Below are 22,085 nucleotides of genomic sequence, written 5' to 3'. Positions count from 1 at the left end.
ATGTTAAAATGAAACAGACATTTGACTCATTGAAAACATTTTTTGTGGACCTTTAACATTTGTATCCACAGTTTGGCATCAAGTTGTAAATTTACAGTCCATACTTCCTGTTTTTGATGCTCTCAGGAGAACGAGGAGCCGGTGGTGGACTGCCAGGTGTTGGACGGCGACATCTCTCCGTGTCGCACCGGCAGCAGCTCCATGACCTCGGGTGACCTCGGTGACATCAGCTCTCTGTCGTCCAAAGCCTCCAGCCATCACCACAGCTCGGGAGGAACCAGCAGCAGCGGTCTCACCCGGCCGGACTTCATCATGCCGCTCAGCCGAGGAGCCAAATCCATCAGGTGCGGCCGCCGCTCGGTCTCGGTGTTCCTCCTCCTGCGTCCCGTCGGTCCGATCTCTGCTTTATCCGTCTGTGCTAGCTGCATGCTCAATCCTGTGTCTTTTCCTTCACTGTCTTCTTACTTCTTTGACTTTCTAACACTCTAATCTCTCAGTGATTCACTGATCCCTGCCTGCTTCAGGTGCAGGTTCCTCCTCAGGCACAGATCTGGAGCCACTACACCCCCCTCCGCCTCCGTTCAGTGAGGGAGGGGGGAAAGCTTAATACCCTTTTCCACCGAGCTGGAGCCAGTGCTAACCCAAGCACCTCTTAAGAACCTGTTGCTTTTCCACCGGCAAGGAGCCACGTGATTACGTCACTGTATAACGTAGCCAGTGCGCGCCTTTGGAAGAAGAAGGAGGAGAAGGAGGATGTGAAGAAGAAGAAGAAGAAGAAAGATGTGAAGAAGAAGGATGTGGTGAAGAAGAAGAAGAAGAAGAAAGATGTGAAGAAGAAGAAGAAGAAGAAGAAGAAGAAGAAGGCTCTGGCAAAAAATTGTAAAAAAAAATGATAAAAAAAGTAGTACTTTTAATCAACAAATGTTTAACCCTCAGTAAATGACAGTTAGCCCCGCTAGCCAGCTAATAAACATTAGCCCCGCTAGCCGGCTAATAAACGTTAGCCCCGCTAGCCAGCTAATAAACATTAGCCCTGCTAGCCGGCTAATAAACATTAGCCCCGCTAGCCGGCTAATAAACGTTAGCCCCGCTAGCCAGCTAATAAACATTAGCCCTGCTAGCCGGCTAATAAACATTAGCCCCGCTAGCCGGCTAATAAACGTTAGCCCCGCTAGCCAGCTAATAAACATTAGCCCCGCTAGCCGGCTAATAAACATTAGCCCCGCTAGCCGGCTAATAAACGTTAGCCCCGCCCCCAGGCCGCTGACGAAACCGGTTCTTGCTTTAGACCAGCAAAGAGTTGGTGCTCGCTCTGGCTCCCGTTCTGAGGCTCAGGGCTGGAGCTTTGGCGGTGGAAAAGCAAAGAACCGGTGCTTAGTCAGGCTCTGGCTCCGAACCAGCACCAGCTCCAGCTACAGCTTGGTGTAAAAAGGGTACGAGTGGCTCCAGATCAGCGCCTACGCAACCTGACTGGCTCCGTTCGCCCCCTCTGTGTGTCTGCAGTCCCAGGAGGGGAGGCGGGCACCAACAGAGGGGCCACAGGGGCCACAGGGCAGGGTCAGTGGTCACGATGGACAGTGCTTACGGCACCTTCGGGTCCCGGGCTTTCGTCCCACTGAGTCCCAGAGGAAGGGCTAGAAGGGGGCGACCCCCATCCCGCTCCTCCCCGTCCAGGTGAGTCTTGCCAGAGCCCCCCACCATCCCCCACCATCCCCCCCACACTACCTGCAGGATCGCTCATAACACTTTACTTTTTCCTCTTTTCACTAATATTCCTGCATTTAACTCTCCAAGAACTGCAACTAATGAGTAGTTTCAGTGAAGCTTTATCTACTGATTGCTTTTTTTTCTCTATAAATCAATTAATGTTTTTACTCCTTTTCTCTTTTAAAGTATAATATGATGCTGAAAGATACCTGTGAACGTCCCAAAACCCGACAGGAACATCATTATTATCCTTAAAGTCTTTATTTCATTTTTATTTCAACCTTCAATCCAAAAACCAAAAACATGTTTTATATATTTTATCAATAATAACTTCCAGAAATATAACTTTTAGACAAGACAAGGCAGCTTTATTCATATAGAGCATTTTATACCCAGGGTGGAAAGAAGTGGAAACAAAGATCATAGAAACATACAATTAAAATAAATCATTATCACTATTAAACTGTTTTATCATATTTTTTGAGTACATATCTATATTTCTATATTTCTAAGCCAAACAAGTCTGATTGCAGATTTAAGCATTCTCCGTTCTAGTTATGTGACAGTAAATGTTCTCCTTATGTTGGCCCGCTGTCTGAACCCACTCTCTCTCTAAAAGGGGAGGTCCCGGCTCGCTGCACCGCCTCAGCGTTCACGGCCACCCTCACTCCTCCTCAGACGACGAGCACTTCGCCCGCATGCTGCCGCCGCGCCTCCCCGTCAGCCCCACGGACGCCGAGCTCCACGGCCACTCCGACTCCCTGCGCTCTTCCCCCGAGGAGGCCAGCTCGGCCGGCAGCAGCTTCGTGGGGCTGCGGGTCGTCGCCAAGTGGTCGTCCAACGGGTATTTCTACTCGGGACGCATCATCAAGGACGCCGGCGAGGGGCGGTTCCGCCTGCGGTTCGACGACGGCTACGAGTGCGAGGTGATGGGGAAAGATATCCTGCTGTGTGATCCCATTCCTCTGGAGACGGAGGTCACGGCTCTGCTGGAGGACGAGTACTTCAGCATAGGTGAGCGAGCGTAACTCGGGGAAACGATTTTTAATAATAATGAGATAGCGCTCAATAACAAAGGTTTTATTTTGAAAAGCTTAGACAGGAAGCCACTGCAGTTCCGTTAGTTTGACAGAAGCTGAAACACACGGCGAATTGTTTTAACTGTAAATAAAAGTGCAGAGTTTCCAGCCTGCGTCAGACGATGCTGAGTTTACTGAAAATGTCAAATGGTGTAACCAAAAAAGAATGATAAATATTAAATATTTTATCCACCTCGAAAGAAAGAAAGAAAGAAAGAAAGAGGCAGAACAACAAGTTGGAGTAGTAGGGAAATAAAGGAACATAAATATTTTATCCACTTAGAAAAAGGAGGAAGAAGAGAAAGAACAAACAAGAAGTTGGAGGAGGAAAGGAAGAGAGAGAGAGAGAGATAGGGGGAGAGAAAGAGAGAGAGAGTAGAGAGAGAGAGAGGTAGAAGTAGGGAGAGAGAGAGAAGTAGGGAGAGAGAGAGAGAGAGAGGTAGAGAGAGGTAGAGAGAGAGAGGTAGAGAGAGAGAGAGAGAGATGTATATTAAATGTGTGTGTGTTCAGGTGTTATTAAGGGTCATAAGACGGAGGGCCAGGATCTGTTCTACAGCGTGGAGAAGGACGGTCAGCGTCAGTGGCACAACAGGACGGCCGTCATCCTGTCTCTGGAGCAGGGCAACAAGCTGAGGGAGCAGCACAGCCTCGGACCTTACGAACCCTTAACTCCGCTGGCCAAGGCCTCCGACATCAGCCTGGGTAAGACCCCGCCACAATAAGACACACACACACAATATATCTGGCTGAATCGAGAGGATGAGGAGTAGTAGTAACTTTTTGTTTTTTAGAGCTTCTGCTTTTATTTTGTAGTAGACAGGACAGAGCTGAATTAAGGAAAAATGGAAAGTGCTTTTATTGTGAAAGTACTAAATGGGATACATGGTATTTGGCTAACCATAAAATAAGTTATAGTCTTCTATTCGTATGACAGTAATCTCATTTTTTTTATGTATGCAAGTGCAATAAGAAATGACAAATAAAGGAAATCTTGACAGGAAATGAGCATAAAACATAGTTTAGTCTATAAAAGGTCAGAAAATAGTCAAATATGATTGTCCAGATGTGTTTTTTGGTCATATAAGAAGCTGAAACCAGTAAATTTGATGCATTTTTTTGCTTTAAAATAAGACTGAACAGATATTCGGTTATCATTAGTTGTTCAGGGGAAATGTAAAGTCATTTTTTATGTATTTAAGAAATGACAAATAAAGGAAATCTTGACATGAAACGACACAAAAAAGTCAGGAAATAGTAAAATATGAATGTTCAGATGTAAGTTTTCGGTATTTTTTACATTAAAATACGACAGTTGAATGGCTATCATTGGTTATTTAGGGGAATCTAGTTTTTTATATATATGAATATATATATAAAAAATGACAAATAAAGGAAATCTTTAATCTTGACAGGAAACGACCAAAAATAAGTGTCAATTTATCGAGGAGAAAAATAAATCAATAAAATAATTAATTCATAATTAAATAAAAATAAGTAAATAGTTAAATAGGAAAATATTTTTTAATTAAAATAAGAGAGAATAAGATAAAAAGGTTTATTAAAACAGAGTAAAACAAAAATAGATTAAAAAGACAACAGAAAAGTGAAATAGAAGAAGTCGTTTAATAAAAACTGGACTAAAACTAAATTAAAAGACGAAAGAAATGGACAAATAAAATTGAAAAGAAGATAAATAATAGGATAATAAGAAGATAAAATAAAGTAGACAAAAATGAATAAATAAATACATTTTTTTTTAAAAAGAAGAAAATTCAAACATAAAAAACAATTGAATAAAATTAAAAGACGATAAACTAATAAATTATTAATCAAAAGCCAGGCTGTTCTCAGATGTGGCTCCATCATCATCATCCTCCTCCTCATCTTCATCATCATCATCCTCATCATCATCTTTGTTATAGATAACCTGGTGGAGGGGAAGAGGCGGCGTCGAGGCCCCCCCGCGGAGCAGAACACGCCCAACCGCGGCTCCTCCGGCTCCAACAGCCCGCGGACCCCCGGACCGTCCGGCAAGAGGAAGCTGATCGCCTCCGAGGAGGAGAGGACGCCATCCAAGAGGGGACGCAGGGGGGCGGGAGCCAGAGCCGGTACGGAAACGAGCCCCCCAAAACCATGACTGAATCATAACGGGGGGAGGGGGGAGGAGGGGGGCCGGGTTGCATGGCGGACTCTACCTCATTTTAAACAGGAAGTTAAGCTTTTTTGGAGAATTTCTTGTTGTGATTTTATTCTTTTAATTTTTTTTGGTTCTTAATGAAGCTTTTATGTAACGGGCAAGGGGGGGGGGGGGGGCGGAGGTGGAGGGGGGGCGGACTCTACCTCATTTTAAACAGGAAGTTAAGCTTTTTTGGAGAAGTTCTTTTATTGTTCCTAATGAAGCTTTTATGTAATTAAAGCAGTTTTAATAGTTACACACACACTGTTTTAAATGCACGTTAATATTAAATAATTAACATTTTAATTAGTCTTCAGTGTCTGTACTCACTTTGAGCTCTAATAGCACATTTCAAGCTATTTAAAATGAGCGTTAAACATTATTGTTCATGCTACTTTGAATATATGAAGTTTCCTTTTAATGAAATCAGTCTTGTATTCTGTCTTAATGCACTGATATAAACCCTACAGACCTGATGACGTAATCATTGTCATTATAAGGTGTCATTTTTTTTTCATAACTTTTTGACAAACTGAGCTCCGTGTCTTCGGTGTTCGTCCTCTGCTGCTGTTTGCTGCTGCTGCTGCTGTCGAGTCCCACCGGTAATTAATGTCACCTAATGTCTGTCGCCTGTTGGTTCACAGGTGGAGGGAAGATTTGGGGGGATTGAAGTGTTTCTGTAAAATCACGGGTGCTTGTTTTGCTTTGGGATTCAGTTCAGATCAGATCAGCTGGTTTGTGTTCGATCGTTCACTCAAAATAATAAAAAAATAACATTTCACTCACTTTTGCTTTTAACTTTCTAGCCTCACAGATTTAAAGCTGTAGTTAATCTGCACAGCTAAATACGACCAGGGGAGAACGAGGTTGGTTGTCACATTCAGCAGGTCTCTCTAGAGGGTGCTGTTAAAAAGATTTGATACTGAAATGTTCAGATTTTAGGTAAGATGTTACTTCAGAGGTAATTTGTGGAGTAAACTGCTTTACACTGAGGTGAGAGGTCGTTTAGTGTTTCTCATGTGAAGATTTAGTGTTTTCTCTTCTTTTACACAATGAGTTTATAATAAAATATGATAAGATATTCCTTTATTAATCCCACAATGGGGAAATTTGCATTATTACAGCAGCGAAGTGGACATTAAAATATAATATAAGAGCAGCAAAAAGAATAGAGAACAATAAATACTAAGTACAAAAACAAAAAACTATAATTACAATAATATAATATGTAGTACAATAGTTGTGACATTATTTACCAGAGTAATATTGGTATTGAGTGGTAATAAACCACAAAAGCAATTATTATTATTATTATTATTATTAAAGAGTATGAAGAGAGAGTGATAATAAGGTAGGTTTTTATCTTAGCTATGCTGCAACATTATTAAAGTGATGGTTCGGGTCATATGCGCCATGTACAGGTGCTAACGGGACCACCAGTGTATCTGGTAAATGACCCCACTAATAATGTCTGGATTGTTATCAAACTTCTACAGTAGTACTAATAGGGTCTTTACTCATAAATCGATGCATTGGAAAGTTTGTAAGTACACCAAGAGTTTATTAAAATAACACTTACCTGATGGCTTTTATTCTGCGGCTAACTGCTAATGCTGTAAACATCGTCGAAATCTCGCGCGATCACTGAAATACCGCGTGATCTCGCGAGACACCCGCACACAGCACATCTAAAGATCTGTGTGTGTAGCAGCAGAGTAAAAGCCATCAGGTAAGTGTTTATTTTAATAAATGCCTGTTGTACGACAGCTCTGGCAAAAAATAGATGATAATAGTACTTTTAATCAACAAATCTTTAACCCTCATGCCACGCTAGTCAGCTAATGAACGTTAGCCCCGCTAGCCGGCTAATAAACCCCGCCCCCAGTCCGCTGACGTAATCCGTTCTTGCTTTAGACCAGCAAAGAGTTGGTGCTTGCTCTGGCTCCCGTTCTGAGGCTCCGGGCTGGAGCTTTGGCGGTGGAAAAGCAAAGAACCGGTGCTTAGTCAAGCTCTGGCTCTGAACCCGCACCAGGTCCAGCTCCAGCTCGGTTGAAAAGGGGTATTTGAGTCTGGTTCTGAGGGTTCTTCCTGTTAAAAGGGAGTTTTTTCTTGCCACTGTTGCTCATGTGGGAATGTTGGGTCTCTTTAAAGTTAAAACCTGAAGAGTTCGGTTTAGAACCTGCTCTATGTGTAAAGTGCCTTGAGATAACTTGATTTGGCGCTATACAAATAAAGATTGATTGATTGATTGAAAAATGAGCCGGAACTTTGTCAGGAAGACAAACAAAGGCCAGACTCCTCCAGATTAAAGGTCAAACTGCACAATATTGTTATATAAGGATTAAAAAAAAATGTTTATAGAAATTATTTTTCCTGTGTATGTTCTCTTGATGCAGAAGATGTGTTAAGATTATCTGCATTTTTTATTTCCCCCCATTAAAATAACACAGGGACAACAAACAAACCACATAGTGTGTGAGTGTACAAGACAAATTTAACTGCTCATATCTTTTGCATAGAATCAGCTGAAGGAGAGTAAGACCACTTTATTCCTACTATCTGACACTTTAAGCTTTCATTTCAAATTAAAAGAGAATATAGTCAGTATACAGCTCATAAGGAATTCAAAGGAAAGTAAAAAGTGTGACGACCAACTCCGTTCTCCTCTACATGTTAGTGAGAAAATGTTCTTTTATTTATTTGGATGAACTGATCCTTTAATTTAAAAGTATAAATGTTCTACTTTATATGTTCTTATCGTCTGCAGGTCAGCGGGTCGGCGTCTGCAACACCTCCGGCAGCGGCACAGATCTCCCCGCTCAGTCATGTGACCTGCCGGAGACCCACGGCCCGCTGCCCCAGAACACGACTCTCTTCATGGGATTCGCCTTCATGCTGACGGCCTCGTCCGAGATCGACCGGCTGACCAACCGGCTCAGCGGCAGCGACGACGAGGACGGTGAGGAAGAGGAGGAGGAGGAGGAAGACGTGCTCAGCAGTTTCCTTTTTAATTATGTTAAATCAGAGGAGTCATGTTCATTCAAGGGCCACATACAGACCTATTTGATCTCATGTGGGCCGGATCATTAAAAAGATGGAGGGAAGGAAGGAAGGAAGGACAGACGGAAGAAAGGAAAAAAGAAGGTAGGAAGGACAGACGGAAGAAAGGGAGGATTAAAGGGAGGAAGGACATTAGAAAGGAAGGAAGGACAGACGGAAGGAAGAAAGGAAGGTAGAAAGGACAGACGGAAGGAAAGAAGGAAGAAAGGAAAAAAGGAAGGTAGGAAGGACAGACGGAAGAAAAGAAGGAAAAAAGGAAGGTAGGAAGGACAGACGGAAGGTAGGAAGGACAGATGGAAGGAAAGAAGGAAGGATAGATGGAAGGAAGAAAGAAAAGAAGGAACGAAGAAAGGAAAAAAGGAAGGTAGGAAGGACAGATGGAAGGAAAAAAGGAAGGTAGGAAGGACAGACGGAAGGAAGGAAGGTAGGAAGGACAGACAGAAGGAGGGAAAAAAGGAAGGTAGGAAGGACAGACGGAAGGAAGGTAGGAAGGACAGATGGAAGGAAGGAAGGAAGGAAAGAAGGTAGGAAGGAAGGAAGGTAGGAAGGACAGACGGAAGGAAGGAAAGAAGGAACAAAAAAAGGAAGGTCGGAAGGACAGATGGAAGAAAGGAAAGAAGGAAGGTAGGAAGGACAGGAAGGAAAAGAACACAGGAAGGAAACTGGGCCGGATTAGACCCCTCAGCGGGCCGGTTCTGGCCCTCGGGCCTCATGTTTGACCCCCTGTGTTAAATATCTCTGTCTTCTTATTACAGATTATGTGCAGACGGGACCGTATAACAAAGCTTACACAGAGTCTCAGCTGCAGGCAGGCGGAGGCTTCGTCCTGCCCGACTTCAATGAAGAACAAGTAAGAGATATACAAAGCTTCTAACTTTTAATAATAATACTACTACTACTACTACTACTACTACTACTACTACTACTACTACTACTACTAATAATAATAATAATAATAATAATAATAATAATAATAATAACTTTATTTATATAGCACCTTTCAAAAAGTTCACAAAGTGCTTTGACAGTCAAGGCAAGCAAAAGCATTACAATTTTAAAAAAAAAAGAAAAAAGTTGATTAAATGCATCAAATGTTAAACAAAATGCAGGCATAGATGTCTGAATAATAGAAATAAAGTTTGATCCCCCATAAAATCTGGAATAATAAACATGATCAAAGTAAAGTAAAGTCGACATTCACTCATATTATTTATTAATTTACAAAAAAAAAATAAAGCTCCAAGCTATAAAAAAGGATCTACTCAGAAATGCCTGTGGGAAAATAATGACATTGTTAATCCTTAAACAGTCGACCAGGAGATTCATACATATAAAACATTTTTTGAGATACAATTCGTAAAAAATCCAAAATATATACAAAATAATTAAAAAATTAAATTATTAAAATTATATGCGGAAATCAACATAGAGAGAGGTAACAAGACTGACAAGATGAGAGTAGAGGACAATAGGAATACAGTTGGAGATCATGAGAATGTAAAAATATATAAAATAAACAAGACAAAGTAAAAATCAGATTGATAAAGAGACAAAATGAACAAACAAGCAGATGACATCACATAAAAGCTCGTCTGTAGAAATGAGTTTTCAGTAGTGATTTAAAAGATTAATAAATGCAAACATCTGGATTAATGCCCAATAATATATTTAAGTCTGTGATGAATAATTGTTTTCAGTATTGATACATCTGCTGGTTTTTTCCCTCCTCGATTGATCAATGAAATGTCAGAAATAATGAAATGTTAACCTTTTAAACAGATGAGTGGAAAATGAGATGTTAATTATTATTTTTTATTATTTATTATACTAGTTATTTGCACATTTTAAACATTTCCATAAATTATTTTAAAATTATTTTGTATATATTTTGGATATCTCCACCTGGAAACTGAGTAGATCCTTTTTTATAGATTTATAGATTTTTATAGACTATTTTTTTGTAAATTAATAAATAATATGAGTGAATGTCGACTTACTTTACTTTGATCATTTTATTATTCCAGATTTTATTTGGGATCAAACTTTATTTCCATTATTCAGACATCTCTGCCTGCATTTTGTTTAACATTTGAATTAGGGCTGTCAAACGATTAATTTTTAAAATCGAGATTAATCGCATAATTTCCATAGTTAATCGTGATTCATCGCGTTTTGAATTGCATGTTTAAAATCCTGTTATTTGACATTTGAAGGCAGTTTTAAGCCCATAATGTAAAGCATTTCTTACCAGAGTGTCTTAACTGGGAATCAATCACGGCTCTGCTGCGACTCCCACACTCCAAAATGGTCCTTTGGTGGAGCTGAGGCTGGCTTGGCTGCACCTGGGTGTTTAGCGTGGAGGTGCTAACTCAAACTCCACGTACTCCGGTGGTAGTTAAACTCCGTTTGACACAGGTTGCATTTTACTTTTGACTTGTCAACTGAAGCGTCTGGAAGTGTTTTAAAGTTAAACAAGCCGTTCAAAAGTCCAGTAGCTCTCTTACTTTCCATCAGCGCGGTAGGTTTACTGCAGGAGGCCACTTCAAAGCATAGCGCTACAGCTAGAGGAGCCGTCTACGGGTGAGTAGAAGGGACAAAAAGGCTTGCAACATTAAAATGCGATTAAAAAAATAACGCGTTATGGATTGCATTAATCTAATCGTGATTAACGCGTTAACGCTGACAGCCCTAATTTGAATGCATTTATCCAACATGATTGATTATAAGATAAAATAATGAGATATAAAAATAGAAAAAGCATCAATAAAGAACAATAAATAAAGTAAATAAAGAAGCAATATGAATTATAGGAGATAAAAATAACAGTAACAGTATGAATAAGAGGAATAAAGCAGGTTTGTACTCAGCGTTCTTATCTGTGCTTTTATTTTGGCGGGTTTCCCTGTTTCCAGTGTAAAGCGGCCTATCAGAGCCTGCTCATCGCTGACCAGCACTGCCGCACCAGGAAGTACCTGCTGTGCCTGGCGAGCGGCGTTCCGTGCGTCTCTCACATCTGGGTACGAGACTGCTGCAGAGACAACAAGCTGCTGAACTACAGGAACTACCTGCTGCCGGCCGGCGTCGGGCCCAACGACGCCATCATAGAGTGGTGAGAGCAACATCCAACTTTTATTCTCAGGGCATTTAAGGCGTCACTTGATGGGTTGTTTTTTAAGGTGGAATCAGATTTTGAGCCTCATGTGTTTATCTGAAAGTAAATCTAGAGCAGAGGAGTCAAACTCATTTTCATTCAAGGGCCTATTTGATCTCATGTGGGCCGGATCATTAAAAAGATGGAGGGAGGGAAGGAAGGAAGGAAGGAAATAAGAAGGGAAGAAAGGGAGGAAAGAAGAACAGAAGGATTAAAGGGAGGAAGGACATCAGGAAGGAAGGTAGGAAGGATGGAAGGAAGAAAGGTAGGAAGGACAGACAGAAGGAAGGACAGACTGAAAGGAGTCTGTCTGTCTGTCCTTCCTTCCTTCCTCCCTCTTTCCTTCCTTCTTCCCTCCTTTCCTTCCTTCCTTCCTCCCTCCTCCCCTCTTTCTCTCCTTTCCTTCCTTCCTCCCTCTTTCTCTTCCTTCTTCCTTCCTCCCTCCTTTCTTTCTTCCTTCCCTCTTTCCCTCCTTTCCTTCCTTCTTCCTTTCCTTCCTTCCATTTTTCCCTTCCTTCCTCCCTCCTTTCCTTCCTTCTTCCTCCTTTCCTTCCTCCCTCCCTTCATACTTCTTCCTGTCTTGACTCAATGACAACAGGAGGGTTAAACAAGTGTTCCATCGATACAACTCTGATCTTGATCTTAAGGAAATATATAAAATGTCTAAAATCTTACATAAACTATAAATGATAAAAAGCCGTTTCTAGCATCGATGTCTAAACTCTGGACTCTCTGTTATAATGTTTTTTATTTTTTTGTTCAGGCATCCTCGCTGCAGTCCATTCAAAGCCTTGCGGATCCTGCTGGTGTTTGAGAAGCCGGTGGATCTGTGGACTCAGCTGATCGCTATGGGAGGAGGCTCGGCCGTCCGACAGTTCCACACAGACAAAGACGGCTCGGGTACAAACTCAATATTATAATATTACATCTCACTTTATCTTTGAGACTGACTGTCAGAGGAGGGAAGGGTACTCGTTACTTTCAACCTCGGTGGCTTTATAAAAAGAAGACATGACGTCCAAATAAGAAAACACACCGTCGAGATGACATTCAACATGACATGCCAACTTTACTGATGAAATAAACATGTCGAGTTTAATCTCTTTCTTCCCTCCTTTTCTTCCTTCCTTCCCTCCTTCCTTCATTCCTCCCTCCTTTCCTTCCTTCCTCCCTTCTTTCCTTCCTTCTTTCTCCTTTCCTTCCTTCCTCCTTTCCTTCCTCCCTCCCTCCTTTCCTTCCTTGACTCAGGGACATGATTCTTTTCTTCCTTCCTTCATTCCTTCCTTCCCTCCTTTCCTTCCTTCCCTCTTTTTCTTTCTTTCTTCCTTCCTTCCTCCCTCCTTTCCTTCCTCCCTCCCTCTTTTCCTTCCTTCCTCCCTCCTTTCCTTCCTTCCTTCCTTCCTCCTTTCCTTTCTTCTTTCCTTCCTTTCCTCTTTTTCTTTCTTTCTTCCTTCCTTCCTCCTTTCCTTCCTCCCTCTTTTCCTTCCTTCTTTCTCCTTCCCTCCCTCCTTTCCTTCCTTCCCTCTTTTTCTTTCTTCCTTCCTTCCTTCCTTCCTTCCTTCCTTCCTTCCTTCCTCCCTCCCTCCCTTCCTCCCTCCCTCCCTCCTTTCCTCCCTCCTTTCCTTCCTCCCTCTTTTCCATCCTCCCTCCCTCCCTCCTTTCCTCCCTCCCTCTTTTCCATCCTTCCTTCCTCCCTTCCTTCCTTGACTCGATGACAACAGGAAGGTTAAGTAAAAGTAAGAAAGCACAGGCTCTGAAATGTGTTTGAGTAAAGGAGTTAAATCAGTACTTTAACCTCTGCTAACTGTTCATTCCTTTCTTCTTCTTCTCCTTCCTCCTCTTCGTCCTGCCGCAGACATTCCTGCCGGTAAATACGACGTTGTGGTGACAGACCATGCCTGTCCACCATTGGTAGAGAAGAACGTGACGTCGCAGGAAGTCCCGCTGGTTTCTGCCGAGTGGCTCATCCAGAGTCTCATCTGCGGAGAACGTCTGGGTTTCCACAGCAAGCCTCAGTATCGCCATGACTACTCCTCCTCCATCATCAACACCACCACCACCACCACTACTACATCCTCCTCCTCATCCACTTCCTCATAATCCGACTCCTCATGTGCAAAAAAAAAAAAAAAAGAAAAAGAAAAAATGCCTTCGACTATATTAATGGAGCTTTTGCACTACACAGTTCCAGCTCGACTCCGCTCGACTGCCGGCCAGCCGCTGATTGGTCAGAAGAGTCGTCGCTGGAAGAGTCATGAACGCTACGTCCCACACAAGAATCAAAGCCGCCATTTTTAAATATCAACAACAGCGTTACAGCGATTCGGTTTCTCTTCTCTTTGCTTTGTGTGTGACAGAAAGCCTCATACAGCAGCAAGTACACCATCGCCTCCATGTCCTCCATTGTTTATGTGTTTGTTGCTATGACGACCCCGCCCACGTTGAGGAGGTCGTACCTTGTCGAGTCGAGTCGAGCCGTGCTGGAACTGTGTAGTGGAAAAGCTCCATATATGTTCAGCATTAGTTCTGTTGCATGCCTGTTGCCATGGGTTACCATGCTGTATATATATAACTTTATCCTGTCTGTTTTTAATGGGATAATAAATTGTGACCCTTGTTTCATTTTAACGGCTTTTTGACTTTATTTTTTTTCTCTTACACAGAATGATACAAGCAATGTTTTAATATTTACAGTTATTTACAAGGAGAAGGAGTTATAGTTAAAGTGTCAGTCAGCCAGATTACAGAATATTATATTTCCCTCCAATTAAGCCCAGGTGTATCGAGTCAGACAGATTAGTTTAGGTTTTATTTTTACCTTTAATCTCAATAAAGGGAAATAGGTTCCTTCATCATCCTCAAAATTCAATATTAGTTGGTAAAAGTAAAGTAGGAATATCCCAGCCAGGCAAAATTATCAGTTATTCCCAAATTATTCCCAGTTTTTATGAAGCAGGTTTCTTCACAGAAAGAACAAAATTCTCCTTTTCTGAGATTCGTTTAGAAAAAGCCTACTGAGGAAATATTCAGATTATTTTTTTATGTCAGAAATTACGAAGAAAAGTCACTTCCTGGTTTGGGATTAGGAATTAAGACTTCTAATTTGAGGAAATGGGTCAAAATTCGTCTTTATCTTATAGCAGGAAAAGGGCAGTTACACCAAATTTGACACTTATAAAAAGTGATTTTTAGCTTTAAATCATTTCCAGAAGGTTGGTTCATAAAGCAGAATTACTAGTTTTATCAGGATTATTTCAGTATTGGAGATTGTAAAGTTATCTCTTAAAGGAATAACTAAACTAATTTCTACAGAGGAAATATTAATGTTTTCAGATTACTGTTTATGTCATAAATTTAGTAGAAAATGTCTCTTCTAGCTGGAGTTAAGAATCTCAATGGGTCAAAAGTTTGACAGCAGAAAAAGGACAGTTTCACTAAATTTGACACTTATAAAATGTGACTTTTAGCTTTAAATCATTTCCTGTCACTTAGCAGAAACAATGAGAGATGTTTAATGAACATTACTAGTTATATCAGAGTTATTTCAATATTTGGAGACTTTCAGGAAATCCAGTTTTATGAAGCAGCTTTCCTCCTGTTCTGAGTTTAATTTACAAAGTGGATAATTTACCTATTTAGTTGTTAGTTAAACTCATTTCTATTAAAGAAATAATCCCATTAAAGCCTTTTCTGCTTTAGTAAAATGTAAACTGTATCTCATGTAATAGACATAAAACCTAAAACTATCTGCTTGACTCGACATCGCTGGAGGTAACTGAGTAAATCTGTTCCTGTAATTTGACTGAACTCGCCCTTTAAAAAGGATCATTTAAGACACACATGCTGCAGTTATCGGTGTTTTAATACCAAAAAAAAAAGGTGAAGGATGAGACCAGACGGGAGAGTCGGGGGTTCAGCGTAGACGGATTCATCTTCACACCTGGATCCTTCCTGTTCGACTCAAACGCTGCAAAGAAAGAAGATTTTAGTTTAACTGTACGACATATTTTAATTATTAATTAATTATTAAATGTCATTAGTTGTCTCCTTAGGCCTGTTAGGTGATCAAATGGTTTCAGGAAGTGAATAAATATCATATTAATAATAAAAGGAGATGAGATAGAAGTTAGAAACTAATAAATGACTTCAGTATTTATTACAGTCTGAAGTCTGTCAAACATCATTATAGTGTCTAGAGGAGGGAGGTGAAACATGAGGCCCGTGGGCCAGAATCGGTCTGCTGAGGGGTCCAATCCAGCCCACTTTGCTTCCTGTCTTCTTTTCCTTTCTTTTTTCCCCTCTTTCCTTCCTTCCCCCCATCTTTCCTTCCTTTGTCTTCTTCTCCTTCCTCCCTTTCTTCCTTCTTTCCCTGCGTCATTTCATCCATCCTTTCCTTCCTGTCTTCTTTTCCTTCCTTCCTTCCTTCCTTCCATCTTTCCTGTCTTCCTTTCTTTCCTTCCATCTTTCCATCCTTCCTTCTTCTGCTCCATCCTAACTTCTTTCCATCCTGTCTTCTTTTCCTTCCTTCTTTCCTCCCTTTCTTCCTTCTTTCCCGCTTTCTTTCCTTCCATCTTTCCTTCCTTTATGTCTCCTTTTCCTTCCTTCTTTCCTTCCCTTCTCCCTCCCTTTCTTCCTTCTTTCCCTGCCTCATTCCCTCCATCTTTCCTTCCTTTGTCTTCTTTTCCTTTCTTTTTTTCCCTCTTTCCTTCCCTCCATCTTTCCTTCCTTCATGTCTTCTTTTCCTTCCTTCTTTCCTCCCTCCCTTTCTTCCCATCTTCTTTTCTTTCCTTCCATCTTTCCATCCTTCCTTCCTCCGCTCTTTCCTAACTTCTTTCCATCCTGTCTTTTTCCTTCCTTCCTTTATGTCTTCTTTTCCTTCCTTTCTCTCTTTACTTCCCTCCATCTTTCCCATCTTCTTTTCTTTCCTTCCATATTTCCATCCTTCCTTCCATATATCCTCCCTGTCTTCTTTTCCTTCCTTCTTTCCCTGCCTCATTCCCTCCATCTTTCCTTCCTTTATGTTTTCTTTTCCTTCCTTCTTTCCTCCCTCCCTTTCTTCTCATCTTCTTTTCTTTCCTTCCATCTTTCCATCCTTCCTTCCTCCGCTCTTTCCTATTTTTTTTTTATAATTCAACTCTTTATTTGATTTTCATTTATAGAAAAACATATAATAACAAACAACAGCATATAACAGACAGCATGGTAGTGTACAGTGATATGTCCTTTTTTAACTCAAGTATCAATCCAAGAAGCCAGAAAAAGAATATACATACATCATATATAAATGCGCACATACATAAACGATAAATAGACCTAGCCACCATAGTAACCTTTCTATTCCTCACAACATCCCCAAAATACCATAGGCAAAGTAGCCCCATGACTCCCTAAGGTTCTCATTTTCATTATTAACTCTTGCCAGCATGTCTTCATAGGATACTATCTCTGCCATAAGCTGCAACCATTGTCTAAATTCTGGGGGGGAGGTACTCTTCCACAGCCTCAAAATCAATCTAGTAGCTGTTACAGCCCCCACCTTTATCACAGTGAGGACATACTTTGATGCTTGTGGTAGCTCTGAGTGGTCCCCTAAAAGGCATAGCCTAGGAGATTTTGGTATCGTCATATTCATCCCCTTCTCCATATGTTCTAGGATTCTTTCCCAAAATGGTTTTATTAGGTTACATTCCCAAAGTGCATGTACCAATGTTCCTGATTCTGTTTGACATTTCCAACATAAATTATTGGCCAATATGCCCATTCTGTGTAGTTTAGAGGGTGTGAAATAAAATCTGTGTATTAATTTATATTGAATAAACTTTCCCCTGGCCTCCCGTATGCCCTTACCTGTATTTGACAAAATTTTTGACCATTCCTCCTCACTAAATTTACATTGCAAGTCTTTTTCCCATACTAGTTTTAAGTTATTACATAGATCTCTCGTTTGACCAATAAAGAATTTGTAGAATCCTGATGCCCTGTGTGTTATGCTTGGCAAGTCTAGAAACTCCATCCTCCGCTCTTTCCTAACTTCTTTCCATCCTGTCTTTTTTTCCTTCCTTCTTTCTTTCCTCCTTCCTTCCTTCCTTCCTTCTTTCCCCAGTCTTCTTTTCCTTCCTTTCTCTCTTTACTTCCCTCCATCGTTCCCATCTTCTTTTCTTTCCTTCCATCTTTCCATCCTTCCTTCTTCTGCTCCATCCTAACTTCTTTCCATCCTGTCTTCTTTTCCTTCCTTCTTTCCTCCCTTTCTTCCTTCTTTCCCTCTTTCCTTCACTTCATCTTTCTTTCTTTCCTGTCTTCTTTACCTTCCTTCCATCTTTCCTTTCTTTCTTTCTTTCTTCCTTCCTTGACCTATGCTTCCTTCCTTCCTTCCTTCCTTCCTTCCTTCCTTCCTTCCCTCTTTTTAATAATCCGGCCCACATGAGATCAGTTTGACCCTCCTGATCTAAGGGTTTAAATAATATAATAATAATCCAGGAATTGAGTGAAATAAAGTAAACTAGTAGATATCTTTATCTAAAGGGAGGCTCACAGACTCAAGACTTTTAAAACCTCTGATTTAAATCATCAGACGTAACAAACTAATCAGATATCAGAAACCATCAGAGAGGCTGAGGAGCTGCGTCCTACCTGCCCAGCGTTCCTCCTGCCTGAGTGTAATACTTGTTGTAGTCCAGTCTCAGTAACAGCTGAGCCAGATCCGAGTTGATCTGATGGTTTCTGACGCTCGACAGGATTTTAAACAGTAACGAGGACTGACGCCTGAAGCCCTGAAAATGTAACACAGACTTTAGTATTAAAAAAAAAAACTTCTATAATATAACATTTAAAGGAGAGAACGGTTACTCCACCTTAACCAGGAGGTCCAGCTGAGCGGTTCCTCGGTCGTCCAGCGTCGCTACGCTCTGACTGACCAGCGAGCAGAAGTTCAGACACAGCTCCAGGATCTCGTTCAGACAGTGGAAGACCTGAGAGGACGAGCATTTAGTTAAAGCTGATGTATGTGTAATAGTGCTGCTGGGCGGTATGATCAAAAATGTATATCACGGTATTTTTCAAAATAAAAGCGGTTTCACGGTATATGATGGTATTTTTTTTTTTAATGCATAGTCAGCTGTTCACAACATCTTCTACTGGTTGAGAGAGGAAGTACTACTCTACTGCAGCTCCTGTTGTCCTCGAGTCAAGGAAGGAAGGAAGGGAGAAGGAAGGAAGGGAGGAAAGGAAGGGAGGAAGAAGGGAAGGAAGGAAGGAAGACAGAAGGAAAGGAAGGGAGGAACTAAGGGAGAAGGAAGGAAGGAAAGGAGGGAGGAAGGAAGGAAGACTTAAGGAAAGGAGGGAGGGAGGAAGGAAGGAAGGAAAGGAGGGAAGGAAGGAAGGAAGGAAGGGAGGAAAGGAGGGAAGGAAGGAAGGAAGGAAGGAAAGGAGGGAGGAAGGAAGACGGAAGGAAAAGAGGGAGGGAGGGAGGGAGGAAGGGATGAATAAGGAGGGAGGAAGGAAGGGAGGAAAGGAAAGAAGGGAGGAAGGAAGGTAGGAGGGAGTGAGAAAGGAAAAGAGGAAGGGAGGAAGGGAGGAAGGAAGGAAAGAAGGACAGGGGAAGGAAGTTAGTTGTACCCCTCCAAACTTTGGAACTTTTAACTCAGTATAAGATTTGTCATTTTTGTCTGTTGATGATCGCTCAGCACTTTATAAAAACATTTGATTTGATTAGTTTTGATTTGTACAGTCTCAATCTTTAATCTTTGTCTGGCTGGTTTTCGTACCGGCTTCAGGAGGATGAAGGACTGAGCGAGCAGGTTGCTGAGGAAGTGATCGTGAGCCAGTCGGATGCTCTCGAAGTCTCTGGTGGAGTTGATGAGTTGGAGCAGCTGAGAGAACTGAGACTCCAGAACGTCGACCTGCAGACAGACGACAGGAAAACAACCGAGTTCTTCAGGAAGGAAAGGCCTTCATAATAAAAGTTCCCTACTTCCTACCAGCAGCTTGACAGCCTGTATATGTATCATAAAATAATAAAGATGAGTTACAATAAAGTTAAATTAACATAAGGAGGAAGGAAGGAAGGACAGAAGGAAGGAAGGAAGGAAGGAAGGAAGGAAGGAAGGAAGCAGCAGAGGAAGAAAGGAAATATGCATGGAAGGAAGGAAGGAAGGAAGGAAGGAAGGAAGGAAGGAAGGAGCAGAGGAAGAAAGGAAATATGGATGGAAGGAAAGAGAGAAAGAAGGAAGGAAGGAAGGAAATATAGATGGAAGGAAAAGAAGACAGGAAGAAAGGATGGAGGGAAGGAGGGAAGGAAAGAGCGAAGGAAGAAAGGGAGGAAGGAAAAGAAGACAGGGGGAAAGATGGAAGAAAACGGAAGAAAGGAAGGAAGGAAGGAAGGAAATATGGATGGAAGAAAGGAAGAAAGGAAGGAAGGAAGGGAAGACAGGAACAAAAGATGGATGGAAGGAAAGAGGGAAGGAAGGAAGGAAGGAAGGAAGGAAATATGGATGGAAGGAAAGAGGGAAAGAAGGACGGAAGGAAGGAAGGAAGGAAGGAGGGAAGGAAAGAGCGAAGGAAGAAAGGGAGGAAGGAAAAGAAGACAGGGGAAAGATGGAAAAAAACGGAAGAAAGGAAGGAAGGAAGGAAGGAAATATGGATGGAAGAAAGGAAGGAAGGAAGGGAAGACAGGAACAAAAGATGGATGGAAGGAAAGAGGGAAGGAAGGAAGGAAGGAAGGAAAGAAGGAAATATAGATGGAAGGAAAAGAAGACAGGAAGAAAGAATGGAGGGAAGGAAAGAGCAAAGAAGGAAAGGGAGGAAGGAAAAGAAGACGGGGGTAAGACGGAAGAAAACGGAAGGAAGAAAGGAAGGAAGGAAGGAAGGAAGGAAGGAAGGAAGGAAGGGTGGGAGAAAGGAAAAGAAGCCAGGAAGAAAAGATGGAGGGAAGGAAAGAGGGACAGAAAGAAGAAAGGGAGGAAGGAAAGTTACAATTACACAGGCTGACATGTTAATAATAGATGATTTCTTTGTTGCCATAGAAACTTCTCTGCTTGTTGAGATGAGCTGATATCACTCTGCTGTCTCCTTAGTGTACATTAATAAACTTTTCCCTGTGCTGTTTCTTTACCTGTAAGTAATACTGCAGGTTGTCGATGAGGAAAGCCATGTGGTTGCGTAGTCTCCACTTCACTGCGTCGGTCTGGCTGGACTTCAGGTGTTTCCTCTGCATCTGTAAAGCCCAGCAGTGCTGCAGCTGTGACTGCACTCTCCGAACGCTCAGCAGGTACCTGAACACAACGTTGTACCTGAAAACACAAAAACACAGGAGGAGAGGAATCAGGTCAGATCCTAGTAAAGAGATGAATAGAAGAATAAAAAGCTGCAATAGAGAGAGAGAGAGTGAGAGAGAAAGAGAGAGAGAGAGAGAGAGAGAGAGAGAGAGAGAGAGAGGGACAGAGAGAGAGAGAGGGAGAGAGAGAGAGAGAGAGAGAGAGAGAGAGAGAGAGAGAGAGAGAGAGAGAGAGAAAGAGAGAGAGAGAGAGGAGAGAGAGAGGGAGGGAGAAAGAGAGAGAAAGTGAGAGAGAGACACACACACAGAGAGAGAGAGAGAAAGACACAGAAAGAGAGAGAAAGAGAGAGAGAGGGAGAGCGAAAGAGAGAGAAAGTGAGAGAGAGACACACAGATAGAGAGAGAGAGAAAGAGAGAGAGAGACACACAGAGAGAGAGAAAGAGAGAGAGACACACAGAGAGAAGGAGAGAAAGAGAGAGAGAGACAGAGAGAAGGAGAGAAAGAGAGAGAGAGACAGATAGAAGGAGAGAAAGAGAGAGAGAGACACAAAGGGAGAGAGAGAAAGAAAGAGAGAGACACACAAAGGGAGAGAGAGAGAGAGAGAGAGAGAGACGGACTTCTCCAGGACAGCGGGGGTGAAGAGGATGTGCAGCGGCCATTGAACTTTGTAGGTGAGTCCGAGAGCCGCCCAGCCGGTAGGAGGGATCTCACGAGGGGAAGTGTCTTGTGGAGGAGTGGCTCCGTCTCTAGCGCCCGTCGTCTCTGGAAATAACACCAGCAGGATCACCATTAAGCAGTGAATCAGTCAAACACAGAGATAGGAAGTTTTTAAGGAGGATTCAACATGTAAAAGGTTCAAGTTAGAAGATATTTGGCTTTAAAATTATATAGAGTAGAGACAAATAGAGAATAAAGGACAAAATACTGAAATGTAAAGTTTTTCTTTCTGGATAAATTATTCAGAATCCTGCCTTTAACCCTCCTGTTGTCCTCGAGTCAAGGAAGGAAGGGAGGGAGGAAAGGAGGATGGAAGGGAGGGAGGAAGGAAGGGAAGGAGGGAGGGAGGGAGGAAGGAGGAAGGAAAAGGAAGGAAAGGAGGAAGGCAGGGGTGAAGAAGGAAGGTAGGAGGGAGGGAGGAAACTAGGAAGGAGAGAAGGAGAAAGAAGGAAGGATAGAAGGAAGGAAGGGAGGAAGAAAGAAGGAAAGGAGGAAGGAAGGGAGGAGGGGTGGAAGGGAGGAAGGAGGAAAGGAGGAAGGATGGAAGGGAGGGAGAAAGAAAGAAGGACAGAGGAAGGAAGGAAAGAAGGACATAGGAAAGAAGGAGGGAAGGAGTAAGGGAGGACAGAAGGAAGGGAGGAAAGAGAGAAAGGAGGAAAGAGAGAAGGAGGTAGGAAGAAAGAAGGAAAGGAGGAAGGAAGGAAGGAAGGAAATAAATATGGAAGGAAGGAATGGAATAAAGGAAGGAAGGAGCGTGGAAGGAGGGAAGGAAAGAGGGAAAGAAGGGAGGAGGGAGGAAGGAAGGAAGGAAGGAAAGGAGGAAGGGAGGAAAGAAGGAACAGTAAAAACAGACAGGAGGACAACACAAAGATTAATAATGTAATAATGTTGATTTTAAAGCAGTTTCATCATAGAACCACTAG

The 22,085-nt window shown here is 42.0% G+C and overlaps 2 protein-coding genes across 2 annotated transcripts in view; one reads left to right on the top strand and one right to left on the bottom strand.

Moving 5' to 3' along the window:
* tp53bp1 (tumor protein p53 binding protein, 1) overlaps window positions 1-13,466 on the top strand; it is a 37,593-nt gene extending 24,127 nt beyond the window's left edge. The window contains exons 20-29 of the mRNA XM_053324539.1: window positions 127-344; window positions 1,504-1,674; window positions 2,327-2,721; window positions 3,297-3,488; window positions 4,709-4,894; window positions 7,730-7,921; window positions 8,778-8,872; window positions 10,935-11,131; window positions 11,937-12,073; window positions 13,029-13,466. Coding sequence (XP_053180514.1) covers window positions 127-344; window positions 1,504-1,674; window positions 2,327-2,721; window positions 3,297-3,488; window positions 4,709-4,894; window positions 7,730-7,921; window positions 8,778-8,872; window positions 10,935-11,131; window positions 11,937-12,073; window positions 13,029-13,273 — 2,028 coding nt within the window. The 3' untranslated portion in view covers window positions 13,274-13,466. The remainder of the gene's footprint in view (window positions 1-126; window positions 345-1,503; window positions 1,675-2,326; window positions 2,722-3,296; window positions 3,489-4,708; window positions 4,895-7,729; window positions 7,922-8,777; window positions 8,873-10,934; window positions 11,132-11,936; window positions 12,074-13,028) is intronic.
* A 1,560-nt stretch (window positions 13,467-15,026) lies between these two features.
* The window catches only part of tubgcp4 (tubulin, gamma complex associated protein 4), a 20,901-nt gene continuing 13,842 nt past the window's right edge, over window positions 15,027-22,085 (bottom strand). Inside the window, exons 13-18 of the mRNA XM_053314245.1 lie at window positions 21,063-21,207; window positions 20,283-20,460; window positions 18,937-19,071; window positions 18,025-18,141; window positions 17,804-17,943; window positions 15,027-15,140 (exon numbers count right to left, since the gene is read on the bottom strand). Of these exons, the coding sequence (XP_053170220.1) occupies window positions 15,134-15,140; window positions 17,804-17,943; window positions 18,025-18,141; window positions 18,937-19,071; window positions 20,283-20,460; window positions 21,063-21,207 (722 nt within the window). The 3' untranslated portion in view covers window positions 15,027-15,133. The remainder of the gene's footprint in view (window positions 15,141-17,803; window positions 17,944-18,024; window positions 18,142-18,936; window positions 19,072-20,282; window positions 20,461-21,062; window positions 21,208-22,085) is intronic.

This window comes from Scomber japonicus, chromosome 1, assembly GCF_027409825.1.
Source record: "Scomber japonicus isolate fScoJap1 chromosome 1, fScoJap1.pri, whole genome shotgun sequence".
Classification (NCBI taxonomy): domain Eukaryota; kingdom Metazoa; phylum Chordata; class Actinopteri; order Scombriformes; family Scombridae; genus Scomber; species Scomber japonicus.
The sequence above is the reverse complement of the archived record's forward strand: the minus strand, read 5'-3'. Positions and strand labels throughout refer to the sequence as shown.